Source organism: Macaca mulatta, chromosome 14 (genome assembly GCF_049350105.2).
Source record: "Macaca mulatta isolate MMU2019108-1 chromosome 14, T2T-MMU8v2.0, whole genome shotgun sequence".
NCBI lineage: Eukaryota > Metazoa > Chordata > Mammalia > Primates > Cercopithecidae > Macaca > Macaca mulatta.
Genome location: NC_133419.1, coordinates 7,129,909 through 7,146,912, shown reverse-complemented (window position 1 = coordinate 7,146,912; position 17,004 = coordinate 7,129,909). Strand labels below are relative to the sequence as shown.

The window sequence follows — 17,004 nt, the reverse complement described above, 5'->3', positions numbered from 1 at the left end:
CTTACTGTGCAGTCTGTTTTGCTGAAAGTGGAAAGTCCCCATTTGTGGACAGCTCAGTTCACTTCAGCAGAGGAAATGGGCAGAGTCCTACTCTTCGGCAGTGCGAAGTGGGGGAGGGGAGCCATGCACTCCCTAGCACACATTTTGAATGGACCTGAATTTTTCACCCTAGGGAGATTAGGAGCCCATACCAGAGCCTTGTCCCACGTGGCACCAGACCCCGCCTCTTCACCCCCACGCTGTATGGTACTAACAGAAAAGGATGCCATAGCAACTTGAAGTAAATAAAACGTCCGCAAATGAAATGAGTTTGGGGGAAGGTGAGAGGCATCTGGAGACTTGGCAAAAGGGGATCTTAGTAGAGGAGCTTCTTGGCTATGAGATAAAGGGTCTTTCTGAGTCCCAACTTTGGGATTTGGAGCAGGAACCTTAAGTTAAGAATGAAAATACATAACAGTCCTGGTCTCTGGGGTAGAGCACACAGGATTATGAGAACAATTATTAGCAATGGCCCAGACTTGCTAACCTGTCCAGGATCAGAGTTTAGTATTTGCTGAAACAGTTACCGTCCTGTACATACCTAGGGTAGCCAGAAAAGGAATCATGTAACTTGTCTCCCAGATTTGAGTTATTTTGCTGTTGGTGTTGCTTTAGGGCTCATAAGGTCAGAAGAAGAAGGATTTCATTATACTAGAAGATTTGGGCTTCAGGAATTTCTGTCTAAAACAAAAAGATTTGGCCAGTTGTGGTGGCTCACGCCTGTAACCCCAGCACTTTGAGAGGCCGAGGCAAGCGGATCACCTGAGGTCAGGAGTTGGAGACCAGCCTGGCCAACATGGTGAAACCCCGTCTCTACTAAAACTACAAAAATTAGCCGGGTATGGTGGCAGGTGCCTGTAATCCCAGCTACTCAGAAGGCTGAAGCAGCAGAATCGTTTGAACCAGGGAGGCAGAGGTTGCAGTGAACGAGATAGCACCACTGCACTCCAGCCTGAGCAACAGAGTGAGACTCCATCTAAAAAAAAAAAAAATTTGTTCCAAAGTAACAGTCAACCAGTGTGATTCACTTAAGTGGCATTTTCTCACTGTATCATTGTTCATAAGTCATTTAAATTTTATTGGTAATGCCATGAGAACTGTTGCCCCTAAGATTGTTCCTTTCCCCATTTAAAGGAATAAAGGCAAATAACAGACTCTGTGGGTGTGTGTGTGTGAGAGAGAGAGAGAGAGATTTGAGATTGAGATTTCTGTAATCAGCCTTAGAAGAAAAGAGCCCTGGGTTAAATCAGCACATTAGGCTGTACCGTTCATCTCATTAATTCTGTATTAGCCAATCATTTTTATGCCACTTGGCTCACATATGAGAAATGAAGGCAATACTTAATTACCTGATAATATTCACTAACTGGTGTAAAAAGTGAAGAAGCAATAATAAAGTTTTACTGTCATATGTATGAGAAGCTGTATGAGAAGTAACACTTGTCGCCACAGTAAGTTAGTTGTTTCAGTGTGTTAGTATAATGAGTACACAAGTAAGGGATTGGGAGCAAAGGTGAGTTTGAAGTCCTTTCTGCTCCCCCACCACCACCACCCGCCCCCTGTAGAGATGGGTCTTGCTCTGTTTCCCAGGCTGGTCTCAAACTCCTGGCTCAAGTGATCTTCCCACCTCTTACAGGCATGAGCCACTGTGCCCAGCCTCAAAGTTTTCATAATACTGCAGCAGCCTAAGTTTGAGTTTTCTCCTTCACCTTTGATTTATTTGTTTTCCAGTGAGTCTCTGTACGAAGGGCAAATACAGACAGTTGCCACCCTGCCTCCCTTGCTACTCAAGGGTACTGAGGCAGAGTCTGGATGCTGTTCAGGGTGGTTGGCTCTTTGTTCACTCTGCCCTGATTTTTCCTTCTTTCCCCTCCTACCCTTAGATTTTGCTGGAAGAGCTTGCCAACAGCGATCCCAAGTTAGCCCTCACTGGAGTTCCTATAGTACAGTGGCCAAAAAGGGATAAGGTAAGAAACTATGTTGTTTGATTTTTAGGCTGCTTAAGCCTTTCGTTAGTTGATGATTACCATTCTGGGGAAAAAAAGAACAACTAGAGGCAGATGGCTTTTGGTGCATTAATACAAACTGACAGAAAATCATTACGCAGTTCTGTTTTGACTTGTAAGTCAGGGTAATTGGCTATCTTTGGAGGTGACTCTCAACGGAACTATCAAACTGGGAGGCCTCCCTCCAGATTCAGATGCCAAATTGTGCATTTGTTCATCAAAATGCATCCGCTTCTGTCCTTGTGACCAGTTACTCAGTTATCTTCACAGATATGATTGAAAGCCAGTTAAAATAATTACATAGATATCTAAAAGGAGCACAGGTTTTCTTTGATGTAGTGAGATCATTCTCTCAAAAATCCCCTTAACCTGGACTTTGCAGTATGGAATTGAAAAGAGAATAAAGGGGCCAGGCATGGTGGCTCACGCCTGTAATCCCAACACTTTGGGAGGCCAAAGCAGTCGGATTACCTGAGGTCGGGAAGTTGAGACCAGCCTGACCAACAGGAAGAAACCCTGTCTCTACTAAAAATACAAAATTAGCCAAGCGTGGTGGGACATGCCTATAATCCCAGCTACTCGGGAGGCTGAGACAGGAGAATCGCTTGAACCCGGGAGGCAGAGGTTGTAGTGAGCCGAGATCGCGCCATTGCACTTCAGGCTGGGCGACAAGAGCGAAACTCTGTCTCAAAAAAAAAAAGAATAAGAAAGGAATTACTGTCAGCTAATAAACTGTCAATTATGAATTTTCATGCCTCTTCAGTTTAGATCCTGTATAATTTTTTTTGCCCATACTGTCCTCTATCAAGGTTACATATTAAATAAATGATAGCATTCTGATCCTGGCCATGAATTTGGCAAATAAATTAGGCTTCTGTTTGTTGTTCTGTAGCTGAAAGTTGCAAAGCCATCACATTCCAGGGGTGTTTAGGCAGAATATAAAGGTATGGAGTTGAACAATATATTTAAAGAATCACCTCCTCGTCACTAGGGGGAGGAGTCCCACTTGGCCTCTGCTTGGCCACAGGGGACTGCCTTAAAACAATTCAGTCATTTCTGGTTTTTGAGTATTTTGTGTCAGAAAAGTGTTTAAGATATGGTAAGAAATTAAAGTAGTAGGAAACATGGTCCTTGTCCTTGAAAAGGTCACCAGCAGGGTAAATACGAATGCTAAGAAATGTGTTCCACACTTAAATATTATTGGAGTGTCTGCTATGTACCAGGTTGTATGCTTAGATTTGGAGTACTAAAGAAATGAGCAAGACTCGTTTCACCCTAAGGTAGTTTACTGTCTTCTTTAGGAGTATAATCTGAGCAGTCAGGATGAGGAAATATTGGAGGGCTCCTGGAGTGACTTCAGTACATGGCACTTAACACAGAAAGCTCAGGGAGGGATGAATCTTAACAGCTCTGCAAAATGAAAGGGAAGCAGCTGAATTAGTAGGCCAAAGGGCTAGGACAAGGGCTGGCAAATTTTTCTGTAAAGCTCAAGATAGTAAATATTTTAGGTTTTGTACACCACACAGTCACAATTTATCAGTTCTACCATGGTAGCATGAAAGCAGCCATTGATTGGCCAGGTGTGGTGGCTCACGCCTGTAATCCCAGCACTCTGGGAGGCCAAGGCGGGCGGATCACGAGGTCAGGAGATCGAGACCATCCTGGCTAACATGGTGAAACCCCGTCTCTACTAAAAATACAAAAAAATTTCCTTGGCGTGGTGGCAGGCGCCTGTAGTCCCAACTACTCGGGAGGCTGAGGCAGGAAAATGGCATGAACTCGGGAGGCAGAACTTGCAGTGAGCCAAGATCAAGCCACTATATTCCAGTCTGGGCAACAGAGCTAGACTCTGTCTCAAAAAAAAAAAAAGCAGCCATTGATAATACACAAGATGAGTTGTGTGTTAATAAAATTTATTCTAGAAACAAGCAGTGGGCAGATCTGCCCGTAGGCCATAGTGGGCCAAGCCCCGGGCTAGGTATGCTACCATGTAATCTTCTACCCTCTCCAGTCTTAAAGCAACCTGATATATTTGACCTCACTGCTTTCTCTTTCCAGCTTAAATTCCCCACTCGGCCAAAGGTGCGGGTTCCTACCATCCCCATTACAAAGCCTCACACTATGAAACCAGCTCCACGGTTAACACCTGTGAGGCCAGCTGCTGCCTCCCCGATTGTGTCAGGAGCCAGACGGAGACGAGTGCGATGTCGAAAATGCAAAGCCTGTGTGCAAGGAGAGTGTGGTGTTTGCCACTACTGCAGAGACATGAAGAAGTTTGGGGGGCCTGGACGCATGAAGCAGTCCTGTGTCCTCCGACAGTGCTTGGCAGTGAGTGATCTGCTGGGTAAAGAATTTGGGGGAGGAGTGGCAGTGCCAAAGGAACTGAAATACATATAGTGTAAAGTTAAAGAGACTTTAGAGTTGGAAAGAAAAGGTTTATACTCTCTTTTTGGCTTTATTTTGTACCCCAGGTTTAGATGGAAGGTATCCAGTACTAAAAATCCAATTTAATCTTTTGGCTTTACCTAATTCCAAACAAGAGACCAGCATTTGAAGGGCAAATCATTGCCTTCTTTCCCCTCTTCAAGTAGATTAGAAAGGACTGGGGAGGCCAAGGATAGGCCAACTGAAAATAAACTAGTCTCTAGTACCCAGGTGGTTGAGTCCTCCTCTTCCCCAGTCATTTTTCCTACCAAAAACCTCCCTTCTCTCCACCCTGCCTCCATGCTTCCAGGTGTTTACTAGAGAATTATAGGACCCAAATCTCCCATCTTCAGTTTAAGGGAAACTGAAATGATAAGGATCTGAGTCAGTTCTCTTGGATCCTATCTTTGTCCTCTTGTAGCCCAGACTGCCTCACTCAGTCACATGTTCCCTCTGTGGAGAGGTGGATCAGAATGAAGAGACACAAGACTTTGAGAAGAAACTCATGGAATGCTGTATCTGCAATGAGATTGTTCATCCTGGCTGCCTCCAGGTGAGGAGAGCTATAAGGGGTTCCTTAAGTCTCAGCTAATGGAGTGAGTGACACAACAGAATGGGACACCTGTCATGGGAGTGCCAGCATCCCTACTGTAGGCCATCACCTCTGTGGCCACATAATGCAGTGGTCTAACATCAGCCCTTGATTCATACACATACAATGTGTCAGGCACTGCATTAGACCCTGAGGATAGAACAGTACACAAAACACACCCAGTTCCTGTCCTCATGGAGCTTACAATCTGGCTTCTGGACAGTGTATGTAGAGTCCCCAGGCCATAATGGAACTGCATGGTGTGTTTTGCAGTGCCTCAAGCCTTTAGTCATCTCTGATACATACTTCAGTGTACCTCTGGATATTAGTTCCTAAGGGAGAGTGAGGGTAATAGTATCAGGTAACATTTAATGAGTGCTGAGTCTGTATCAGGCTCAGTGCAGAGCTAAATAGCTTTAAAAAAAAAAAAGTAATAAAAAGTAATAAATTCAGATCTCAGCCTCAGAGATTGAGTCCAGCAGTGGGCCTTGTGTTCCAAAAGCTCCCCTGGTGATCCGAATTGTGTAGCCTTGTGGAGAATCACTGTTTCCTTGGCCTTCTCAGAAAGTATCAGCTAAAATCATGACTGTTGCCTGACAGTGATAATAAGACACTGTCATTCATGAGAAGCAGCCCAATTTCAGAAAGGTTAAAATGTGAAAAGTATACCTTTTATAGATTTTTGGTTTTTTTGAATACTATATAGCAGCAAATCTATAACAGAAGCATTAATAGGTCAGTATATGGAGACATTAAGCATATGTTGAATGAAGAACCGGGTTTTTGTTTTGTTTTGTTTTGTTGTTTTTGAGACATAGCCTTGTTCTGTTGCCCAGGCTAAAGTGCAGTGGCAGGATATCTCTCCCAGGTTCAAGTGATTCTCCTGCCTCAGCGTCCCTAGTAGTGGGGATTACAGGCACGTGCCACTGCGCCCAGCTAATTTTTGTGTTTTTAGTAGAGATGGGGTTTCACCATGTTCGCCAGGCCAGTCTCAAACTCCTAACCTCAAGTGATTCACCTGCCTTGGCCTCCAAAAGTGCTGGGATTATAGGTGTGAGCCACTGTGCCTGGCCTGATTCTTAGGATATTTCAACGGCATTACAATCTTTTTTTTTTTTTTTTTTTTTGGAGAGAGAGTCTCACTCTGTTGCCCAGGCTGGAGTACAGTGGTGAGATTTTGGCTCACTGCAGCCTCCATCTCCTGGGTTCAAGCAATTCTGCCTCAACCTCCTGAGTAGCTGGGATTACAGGCATGTACCACCATGCCCATCTAGTTTTGTGATTAGTGGAGATGGGGTTTCACCATGTTGGCCAGGTTGGTCTTGAACTCCTGGCATCAAGTGATCCGCCCACCTTGGCCTCCCAAAGTGCTGGGATTACAGGCGTCAGCCACCGTGCCCAGCCAGCTTTACAATCTTAAAAGTTTGTTCGATTAGTTATAACTTGGTGAAGATTTAAATGTTACATATTACATCTATTAACATACCTCAAACCCATAGAATTGGTGAAATAGCGTATTCCATGATGATGATAATGGCTAATACAGAGGGTTTGCTGTATGCCAAGTACTTTGTTAAATTCTTTACACAATGAATAATTTAATCTTCACCACAACCCTATAAGGTGGGTTTTGTTGTATCCCTGGCAATTATAATGTTGTATCTCTGTGTGTGTTAGTTCCTGAGGGAAAGTGAAGGTAGTAATGTCAGCCAACATTTTACGGTGGAGAACACTGAGTCACAGATACTAGAGCATTAGTCCCTAAACCCAAGCTATCAGAACCTGTGCCCCACTGTCAAGATCAGGTTCAGCACCATTGGCTATTTGGGGCTCGATTGCTCACAGTTTTTCTCCCTTTATGGACCAATGTTATTGATTAGTGAGTAACTCTTCCCAACTGTGTTATTGTTTGATAAAGGAAGCTTGAGAGATGGGCTTTTAAAAACATCTCTGTCTTCCTATAGATGGATGGAGAGGGGTTGCTTAATGAAGAATTGCCAAATTGCTGGGAATGTCCAAAGTGCTACCAGGAGGACAACTCGGAGAAAGCCCAGGTAAAGGAACCTTATCAGATTTGCACTGTGACAGAAAAGAGGCGTCAAATGTGGGGGATTGATATACTTTTGCCTTTGCATTAGTGTTCACATGGTTTCTCTGACCTAGGAGATTATTTTTGTTTGGTTTGGTATGTTTTTTCTTTGGTTAATTTTTAGTATTTTCTTTGTTAGAGTTTGTAGCATTGTTTTTTGTATTACTAAATATTATTCCACTTGGAATCTGTAAATTCCTAAGGTCCTTTTATACTCTGGGGCCCTACAAAGAGAGGAACCACGACTGGGCTATTTGAGGAGAGAAATTAGGTGAGTAGGATCTCTCCTAAGGAATGTTAACTAGAGGGGAGGCAGTGGCCTGAGGCAGCCAGTGAGTGCAGCAGTGTACTTGAGCTTCCAGTTAAGCAGGTTCACATTTTTGTCATCTTCACTTTTGTGGCCTGGCAGAAAGCCCTACCCTGCCCATCCCACATGCCCAAATGTGTCATGCAGAGGCAGCCCCTCCCCCAGAGAGGACCAGCGCTATGACCTTGGCCCAAAGGAGCTGAGGTTGCTGACCAGTGGTTGCCAGTAATGTCAGGGCCAAAAGGACTGTAGTTACTCGGGCTGAAAAGGCAAGACGAGCTGTGGACACCTACAGGAGGAGATGGCTTTCCGAGTGCTAGTCTTCCAAGGACCCTTGCACAGGAGCGGGGAAGGGGGCAGAAGGGAATTTTCTTACCTTCTTTTTATTTCTTCCCACTTGGATACCAAGATAGTTGAATTTTTCAATCTATTTGTCTTTGAGGGCAAGGATTTTTGAAGTTGACTAGGGCCAAAGTTCTCCCAAGTTCTTGAGCTAGTGGCATTTACATGTGTCTTCACTAGTGATGTTGAGTGTTTGCATCTCTGCTGTAGCAGATGTGTTGGCAGATGCTATGTTTTAGTATTATCTTCTAATACATTGGAAAAGGTAGCACCCAAAAGGTGGTAATTTTCTTCCAACCATAATGATCAAAAAATGTAAGGAGGAAAAGAGCAGATACCAGGGTTGTTGCTTAGAGACATAAAGTCTCCTTGCAAAAAACCTGAACTACTGATATGGTTCCTAGTGGAACATGTTTACTGGGCTTTGTCATAGCATAGTCATAGTGGGCTCCAGGAAAGGACAAGTATCTGGAGAGCACAAATGCCACAGATAAAGTTGAGGGCTCTTGTGGGATTCCTCACCATACTCCTGAGTGAATCTCCCTGTAGCAACCCAGTTTCTCACAGAGGTTCTTGTTCTCTGCTTTATTATTCACGTGGGGGATGGAGTGGAAGATGCAGCCTGGTAGAGTCAAACTTAGACTCTGGTAGAGCTAGAAGCCAATGGTGTTTACCGCTGTCAGACTCAGGATCTTAGTTCAAATGGTATATGTGGGCTTTTTCCACCGTGAAACAGAACGTCTCTTGGGTGAAAGAGGTAAGTCAGAGACACAATTAAAAATGGTCAGGCCAGGTGCAGTGGCTCACACCTATAATTCCAGCACTTTGGGAGGCCAAGGCAGGCAGATCACTTGAGCCTAGGAGTTGGAGACCAGCCTGGGCCGACTCTGAGGGAATGACCCCCTCTCCAACAGTGACCTTTCTTCTCTCTGGTCCCCTGAGAGCAAGGGAGGTCCACCCTGTCTGTTCAGAGGCTTTGGAAGAAAGGAAGCACTGATGTTGCTTTTCTGGGCCTGTTTTGCAGAAGCGGAAAATGGAAGAGAGTGACGAAGAAGCCGTGCAAGCCAAAGTCCTGCGGCCCCTGCGGAGCTGCGATGAGCCTCTCACGCCCCCGCCTCATTCACCTACTTCCATGCTGCAGCTCATCCATGACCCGGTTTCCCCCCGGGGTATGGTGACTCGGTCATCCCCTGGGGCTGGCCCCAGCGACCACCACAGTGCCAGCCGCGATGAGCGCTTCAAACGGCGGCAGTTGCTGCGGCTGCAGGCCACAGAGCGCACCATGGTACGGGAAAAGGAGAACAATCCCAGCGGCAAAAAGGAGCTGTCTGAAGTTGAGAAAGCCAAGATCCGGGGATCGTACCTCACTGTCACGCTACAGAGGCCCACCAAAGAGCTCCACGGGACATCCATTGTGCCCAAGCTGCAGGCCATCACGGCCTCCTCTGCCAACCTTCGCCATTCCCCCCGTGTGCTAGTGCAGCACTGCCCAGCCCGAACCCCCCAGCGTGGGGATGAGGAGAGGCTGGGGGGAGAGGAGGAGGAAGAGGAGGAGGAGGAGGAGGAAGATGACAGTGCAGAGGAGGGGGGTGCAGCCAGGCTGAATGGCCGGGGCAGTTGGGCTCAGGATGGAGACGAAAGCTGGATGCAGCGGGAGGTCTGGATGTCTGTCTTCCGCTACCTCAGCCGCAGAGAACTTTGTGAATGTATGCGAGTGTGCAAGACGTGGTATAAATGGTGAGCAGGGATTCAGGGGGTCAGGAATTAGGGGTATGGGAGTAGGTGGCAGGTCCTGTTTAAAGATGTGGGCCAGTTGTGCCCACAGATGTCATTAGGGAACTTTAGCCATTTGCCTCCTGGCCCTGCTCTATACTTTCCCATCTCTCTTTGTTATGGGGAGGGAAACTGATTTGGGGAATAGGTTTGTAGTCTGTGCTAAAACTTCAGAGTCTTGTGGGCTGAAAATTTCCTCCTCAAGTCAGCTGAACTCATCACGTGTTGGTTGAGAGCCTGTGATGTTCTGTTCACTCTTCTGGTGCTGATAACACAGATGACCTCACTTAAGCCCCTGACTCAATTACCTTCCCATTCAGTGAGAGAAGTGGGCATGCTTTTCAAGATGAATTTGAAGGTGCTTATATTTTTCTTCAGTTTCAATGCTCATCCCCCCAAACCTGGATCAGAATTCCCTTTTCCAGCAAGCAGAGTCCAGTTTTGAAGCTTCCTTAATGAGAGCTACCGTTTCTTCTTAAGTTGGACAGACACTTGGGGGAAAAAATTCGTAGTGATAATGAACAAGGAGCTTCCCATTGGGCATTGTTGGTTTTTCCTTAAGCTCTGGTATATATTTACTGTAGGAGATATCCTTTTTATCTGGGTCACACACATCCTATTACAGTAGTGTGGTGTCCTGACCAGTGACATTCACTCAGGAGCTTTTTAGAAATGTCAACTGTCAGGGCCCTCATAGGCCTCTTAAATCAGAACCTCTTGGGTGGGCCCAGCAGTCTGCTTTAACAAGCCCTCCTCCAGGGGACTCTGATGCATGCTCGGGTTTACAGCAGCAAAATCTACTGTATTGTCAGCAGCTTGCTTCTGCCATAGAAGCTTCATGTGCCACTGGTAAAATTTTTTCAGTCTTTAAATAGACCTGTTCTTTGCAAACATGAGTTTATTTCCCAAATCTGAATTAATGCATAGCGTATCTAAATTCTCCTTAATATTTCTCTGTATAGGACTAGTAGGACTGCTTGACTCTACCTCTTGGTTTTCAGGGCCAGGCACATCAGATTCCCATTATGTGCTGTCTCTCTTCCCCTGCCAACCAGGCTGGGGGGCAGGGGCTATAAAATATTAAATGGAAGCCAGCATGTTGTGGTTTGTGGCCTGTAGATTTGTAGACTGCAGTGGAAAGCCAAGCCTGTCCCTTTCACTTCTGGTCTGGACTGGCTAGAAAATGTCAGGATAGCACCAAGGCAGAACTTGAGGGTGGGAGAGGACTCTGTAAGCCTGATAAAGAGCCTCTTTCGACCTGATACAGTAATGGGCTGAAGGCAGGGTGAATTGTGGATGTGCTGAGTAGCACCCTGCATTTCAGGCAGCTGCGAGTGACTGACAAGGGACAGAATGGAGCAGCCTTCTTAGCTTTAGACAGTAAGAAGTCTAGAAACTTTAAGAGGCTCCCTTATATACACTTCAGCAGGAACCATGCCATTTTAATGCAGATGAAGGGATTATAGACTGTTGCTTGCTGTGTGTCCCTAATAACTGTTATGTTCTCAAACACTCCAGAATAAATCAGGGTAAAGTGGTGAAGTTATATACTATCAACATATAGGTTTGCAAAGCATCTAGTTGTTGTAGAGCCCAAGGCAATTTTTTTGCCTATTCTGTGAGGCAAAAAATTGTAAGGTGTGATCCCTGTACACTTGTAGAGGAACGCAGGGAGAATGAGCCTCAGGTGCTCTGCTTTACCCAGAAGCCATCAGCAGCCTGTGATGGGAGCTCCACTGATGGTATATCAAGTTAATGAAGGCAAGTTCTCTTCCCTTCTATCACAGGTGCTGCGACAAGAGACTCTGGACAAAAATTGACTTGAGTAGGTGTAAGGCCATTGTGCCCCAGGCCCTCAGTGGCATCATCAAGAGGCAGCCAGTCAGCCTTGACCTCAGTTGGACCAACATCTCTAAAAAGCAATTGACATGGCTTGTCAATAGGCTGCCAGGTAAGTGACCAGCCCTGCCACTGTTTTTCCAGGGGCCCAGAAGGAGCAGGCAAGAAAAGTTGCATTATTGGCCGTGCTTCTTAGCATCACTTGAGGGCAGTGTAGGGCAGCAGTCCCATGCCATTGTTGCTTAGCAAGAGATTTACCCAGGGCCATCTTAAGTGCCGGTCTCCAAGGCAGCACTCTGGACTGACAGGCCAATCACTGCAGTGGACAGCAAAGAGAATGGAATCAGTGTTGCTGCCAGCCCTGCATTTCTCCTCAGCATAACCACTAAGGGGGAAATTTGAGTCAGATGTTACTTTGGTCAGCTCCTTATAAGCCCTTGTTCTCTTCAGCATTTTGAGCTCTTGGAAAGACAGGAAGTCACTCCTTCTTGTATTGCTCTGGTGGGAACTAAGCAATCAATTTACCACTAAAGCAAAAGATGTAGTATAGGATACCGTGGAAATCTTTGAGCTGGATGACTAAAAGATTAGACATAGTCCTTCTCTCCTATTAGACTGGAAGTCTGTTCACTTTGCTCAGATCGTTACAGCTCTGAGTATGCTGGGAAACAGTGTATTATTACGTGTCTCATTCCATCCATTGCAGGACTGAAAGACCTCCTCCTAGCAGGCTGCTCCTGGTCTGCAGTCTCTGCCCTCAGCACCTCCAGCTGCCCCCTTCTCAGGACCCTTGATCTTCGGTGGGCAGTAGGAATCAAGGACCCTCAAATTCGGGACTTGCTTACTCCACCGGCTGATAAACCAGGTATGCTCTGGGCCTGACTTCTTGGTGCTTGTCTTGGGGTAGCTTTGTCTTCCAAACAGACCTTGTCCTCAGAAGCTAAGGTAGTCTCAGAAATGATGCTGTGGAAGAATAGAAGAGCACAAAACGAAAACAGAATGATGGACTATGTACAAGAATAGGGTAACTATAAGCAGATAACTACCTACAAACAATGGAGTAAGTCCATTTTGTGAGTCGGTGGAGTTTGGGGCCCAGAGAGTGTAAGCCTGAAAAAGTCTGAGAAGGCTTTATGGTTGAGGTGGAGTCAAAAGCTATTTGCATGATGGTCTAGAAAAGTGTGGTGGTATTGGAAGGGGAGGAGCATTCTGCACATAGCCTTTTGCTGTGTGCATGAGGCATAATCTAGCAGCTTGAGAAGAAAGAAAACTTGTCTGGTTTCCTAGAAACTGCCCACACAGTGCTCACACCCTGAAGGCAGGGCTGGGTGTGGGCAGTTCTACTTAACCCCTTCCAGGGGCCCTGGCCAGCAAGTAGCTGTTGCTGCCTGGAGCCTTGAAGCTGGATTAGAGAATTGAGAGTTTTGATCTAGACTCTTGTCTTGCCTGTGCAGGTCAGGACAATCGCAGCAAGCTCCGGAACATGACTGACTTCCGGCTGGCAGGCCTTGACATCACAGATGCCACGCTTCGCCTCATCATTCGCCACATGCCCCTCCTGTCTCGACTCGACCTCAGTCACTGCAGCCACCTTACAGATCAGTCCTCCAATCTACTCACCGCTGTTGGGTCTTCCACTCGCTACTCTCTCACAGAGCTCAATATGGCAGGTATGCCACTACTGTTGTTCATAAGCAGCAGTGCCCCCTGCCTCCAGCCCTCCCTGGAACTTGATCAGTAAACCAGAATGACCTTGGGCCTGTTCATTGACTCACATTAGCTCCATTAGCTCATTTCTTCACATCTGGACAAGGACATGGATTTCTGTCCCTTTTTTAACTTGATGGGGGACTGAGGCCTTGAGTAGTTAAGTTGGTTGCCTGTGTGCGCAGCCAACATCCAGCTGGAGTTTGGTCAGCCTTGCAGCCCTTGTGCTTGTTGTCAGATGGTGATGGGAGTGAGGCAGCAGGGTCCCTTTAGAGGTGCTGATGGCACTTTTGGTCTCTGAGCCAGGGAGTTGTGGGACAAAGAGGGCTTTTGTTTAGCATTTTGAAGGAAGACGGCTACGGGAATTGAATGGCAGAGGAAGGTTGTGTGTATGTGAGCATTGTCATTATGTCCACTTTCCCAACAGGTTGCAATAAATTGACAGACCAGACCCTGATCTACCTACGGCGCATTGCCAACGTCACCTTGATCGACCTTCGAGGATGCAAGCAGATCACTCGAAAAGCCTGCGAGCACTTCATCTCAGACTTGTCCATCAACAGCCTCTACTGCCTGTCTGACGAGAAGCTGATACAGAAGATCAGCTAAGACACACCCAGCCCAGACTCAACAGGAAACCGATCTTCCCCTGACTCCCCATCGAGGAGAACGTCTCCTTGACCCTGCACGGGCTCTGAGGCCAGCGTCACACTCCCTCTCTGCTCTCCTGTCCCTTGAGCCCTTCCTCTACAGGCGGGGCAGAGAGGGTGGTGGACACCAGGCTTACCTGCCTGCTCCTCTCCCTCCTAAGGAAAAGGGAGTAGCAGATTGATCTGAGGGGAAAGCACAGGCTGTGCTGTCGAGGTGCCTGCTCGCTTACTCGCCTGCCAGGAGACCGGGCTCTCAGTTTGGGGTGTTTGTGCAACCTTCATCTGCACTGGGCCCTGTGCCCCTCCTCCTCACCCATGGTCCCCAGCAGTGCCTGGTTCTGAGCAAACTCCCAGGGAAGAAAGCGGCCCTGTCTCCACGGCCAGGTTCTCCTTGTGGTGTCCAGTGCGTGTCTCTCCTCCATCACACTCTCCCGGCTTACGCAGGAGGGGCCAGCAGCCCCAGGAGTTCCAGACCCGTGCCGATCACACTGGTGCTGTTGAGATGTCCCAAACCTCACGTCCTTAACTGTGCTCTCCCTCCTTTCCTCTCCCTTGAGCTTGTTTCTGCCCAGCACTCGTGCTCATTCACATAATTAGGTTTCCCACCCCAGCCTACCCGACTTCCTTGCTAGTCTCTATGAGGTCCTTATTGCACTTATTGGGGTTGAAGCTCTTGAGAGGAGCTGGAACTGTCTGCCCCAGGGACACACCCATTTCGTTGCTACCCAAGTGGATTCTGAGACAGGCACCATCTCCTTGTTCCCCCTCTCTCTTTTGCCTCCCACTGACTGCCCTTTTCCATGTGTCTTCATTCTGCCTGAAGAAGGCTTTCCCAGGATGCACGTCCTCAGAGGGAGCAGCCTATCTCCCCCAAGCTGGAGGCGGCAGAGGACTGGGCCAAGCCCCAACCTGCCTCCCAGCCAGGCTCCTTCAGGCCTCTGGTTTAGCAGAGCCCCCTGAGCCTAGGCCTGTGTCTAGCCCCAGTGGCTCACTGACCTTTCAGGGCAGCCAGGGGGTCCTGCTTAGAAGCCAGTCACCTGCCCTCTGCCCGCAGCCATGGAAGGGGGTGTGCATGTGCCTCTGTGTGTGTGGCTGAGTGTATTCCGCGCGTGTATGTGGAGGGAGGGAGGGAGGGGAGCATGGTGTCTCCCGCTCCACCGCCCTTTGTCGAGCCCCATCAGCTGCCCCCTTTTACTTTGCATTGAACGGCCTGTCCAAAGATCCTCTCTCTAGGGCAGCAGAGAGCTTTTTGCACTTTAAAAAAAAAAAAAAAGAAAGAAAGGTCGGAATTTCTTTTGGGTCAATATTTTTAAGTGTGTGAGGAGATGCTCAGTAGCAGCAGCCTATGGCAAGAGCTTATAAATGACTGATGCAAATTTGCACTCTGCTCCCCCTCTGTAAGGATACTGATAGCACAACCTCTTCTTCCCCCCACCGCCCCGCCTTCTGGTCCTCCAACCCAGTCCCTTTCTGTCCCTCTTCCTGTAGCCCAGTCTCAGGCTTTCCTCCTCCTGAAGCCCTACAGAGGTAGGGAATGGAGCCCAGGCACCAGGGGTCTGAAGTGTGAGCCACCCAGAAGAGAGACGCCAACTGCACCCTTGCCACTTCCAAAGCAATAGAGGCAGAGGGGTCCCCTCTGCCACCTAGCCCAGTTTTGACCCTGGCATTAACTGGCCGTCTTAGAAGAAACTGGGTCCTGGTAGGGGGTGGCATTTTGTCTGTTTCTTCCAATCTGCTGAATCTTTTGGCTGCACCTTACAAACAGCAGTCTGCTCCCATGACCCTCTGCCCATTTCCATTGGTCTCCAGGCCCCAGTAATCTGGGGTTGAAACTTTGAGGAAATGCCAGTGACTTATTCCAGAGTGCCTCAGTTAGGGGAACTTCTCTGTAAAGAACCCTGGGTATTGAGCAAAAACCTTATTATTGTTAATGACCTATAATTGGAAGCTTCCTGCCTTTTTCTTTGGTTGCTCCTGTGGAAAATACTGAAAAGATTACTTTGTTTTATTTTGTTGTCTTTTTATAAAAGGGGAGGTGGAGAGACCCCTTCAGAGCAGGGATTGTGCCGGGAGAGTGCCTCTGACTTTGGGACATTTCATCCACAGAAATTTCCAAGCCAATGGTTTCTTTTGGGTTTTGGTTTTTATGTTTGTTTTTGGGGGTTTGGAAAAACATGCATTTTTACCGTGCACGTAAATTGGTCAGCAGAAAAGGGACCCCAGAAGAGGCAGCAGATGGACCATGCCCTTGCTGGGTTTTCCTTTTCTTTGGGACTGAGGGGAAATGGTTTTTAGAGGTGAGGGTTGGTCCATGTGGAGGAAAGAAGTGTCTCTGTTGGGGGACAGAGGAACCTGGGGAGTCCATCGCATGTCCTACAATCTGCTCTTAGACACGGCCTTGCCAGGAGAGCCTGCCCTCAGACTGCAGGACCAGAACCCCTGCCTCCATCTTTCCAAGCACCGGGGCGAAAAACCACAAAGGAAAGGAAGAAAATTTATATATATATAATATAAAATCACTTGGTGATTAAAAAAATAACTGCTCCATAAATAAAACTCCTAAAGTCACTTATGTTTAAAGGGTTTGGTTGTGTTTTTTGTTTTTCGGAGAAATACTGTAAATATATATTTTTTTGTTGCTGATTTAGAGTCAATCTCCAATGTTGTGCTAAAAAGTTTAAATTAAATGTAAGCATTAAGGGGATAAGTCTTATGCTATCTCAGTTGACACATTGAGGTTATTTTGGGCCAGGGAAGGAGGAAGCTAGTTGGACTTTGTTTTGTTTTCTAAAAGTTCTCCACTATTGGTTTTAGAGAGAGCAAGGACATCTTTCCTCTTGACACGTGGGAATGGGTGATATTTGTGTAATAAAATTTTTAAAAGACAAAAAAAGAAATAGCCTCCAATGGGAAATATTTTAATTTAGGTTTTGTTTTTGTTTGGGGGTTTTTTGTTTTTTTAAAAAAAAATAAAAAGGCTTTAAAAACAAAAACTAAACCTTTTCTGCTTCGGTGTGTGCGTGTGAGCAAGTAAGTCAGAAGGCTAAGGCCAAGGAGCCCTTGCTTCACCTCTCAGTGGCAGTAGCAGAACTGGGGGGCATCTGTACTGCTTGGATTTCCTTAGCTTATTTTTTAAACACCAAAAAGCAGCACTTGATTCTAGAAACACAGTGCTTACTTCATCAAGGTGAACTTTTTTTTTTTTTTTTTTTTTTTTGAGATGGAGTCTCACTCTG

The 17,004-nt window shown here is 46.8% G+C and overlaps 1 protein-coding gene across 14 annotated transcripts in view; it reads left to right on the top strand.

Annotated features, from left to right (window-relative positions):
• KDM2A (lysine demethylase 2A) overlaps positions 1-16,713 on the top strand; it is a 157,212-nt gene extending 140,499 nt beyond the window's left edge. For 13 of the 14 annotated variants that reach the window (XM_077960794.1, XM_077960795.1, XM_077960792.1 and 10 more), the window contains 9 exons: positions 1,923-2,006; positions 4,104-4,373; positions 4,891-5,022; positions 7,026-7,115; positions 8,824-9,536; positions 11,360-11,523; positions 12,118-12,276; positions 12,866-13,081; positions 13,546-15,049. In XM_077960794.1, the coding sequence (XP_077816920.1) occupies positions 1,923-2,006; positions 4,104-4,373; positions 4,891-5,022; positions 7,026-7,115; positions 8,824-9,536; positions 11,360-11,523; positions 12,118-12,276; positions 12,866-13,081; positions 13,546-13,727 (2,010 nt within the window). In that variant the 3' untranslated portion in view covers positions 13,728-15,049. 14 annotated transcript variants of the gene reach the window in all.
• The last annotated feature ends 291 nt before the right edge of the window (positions 16,714-17,004 follow it).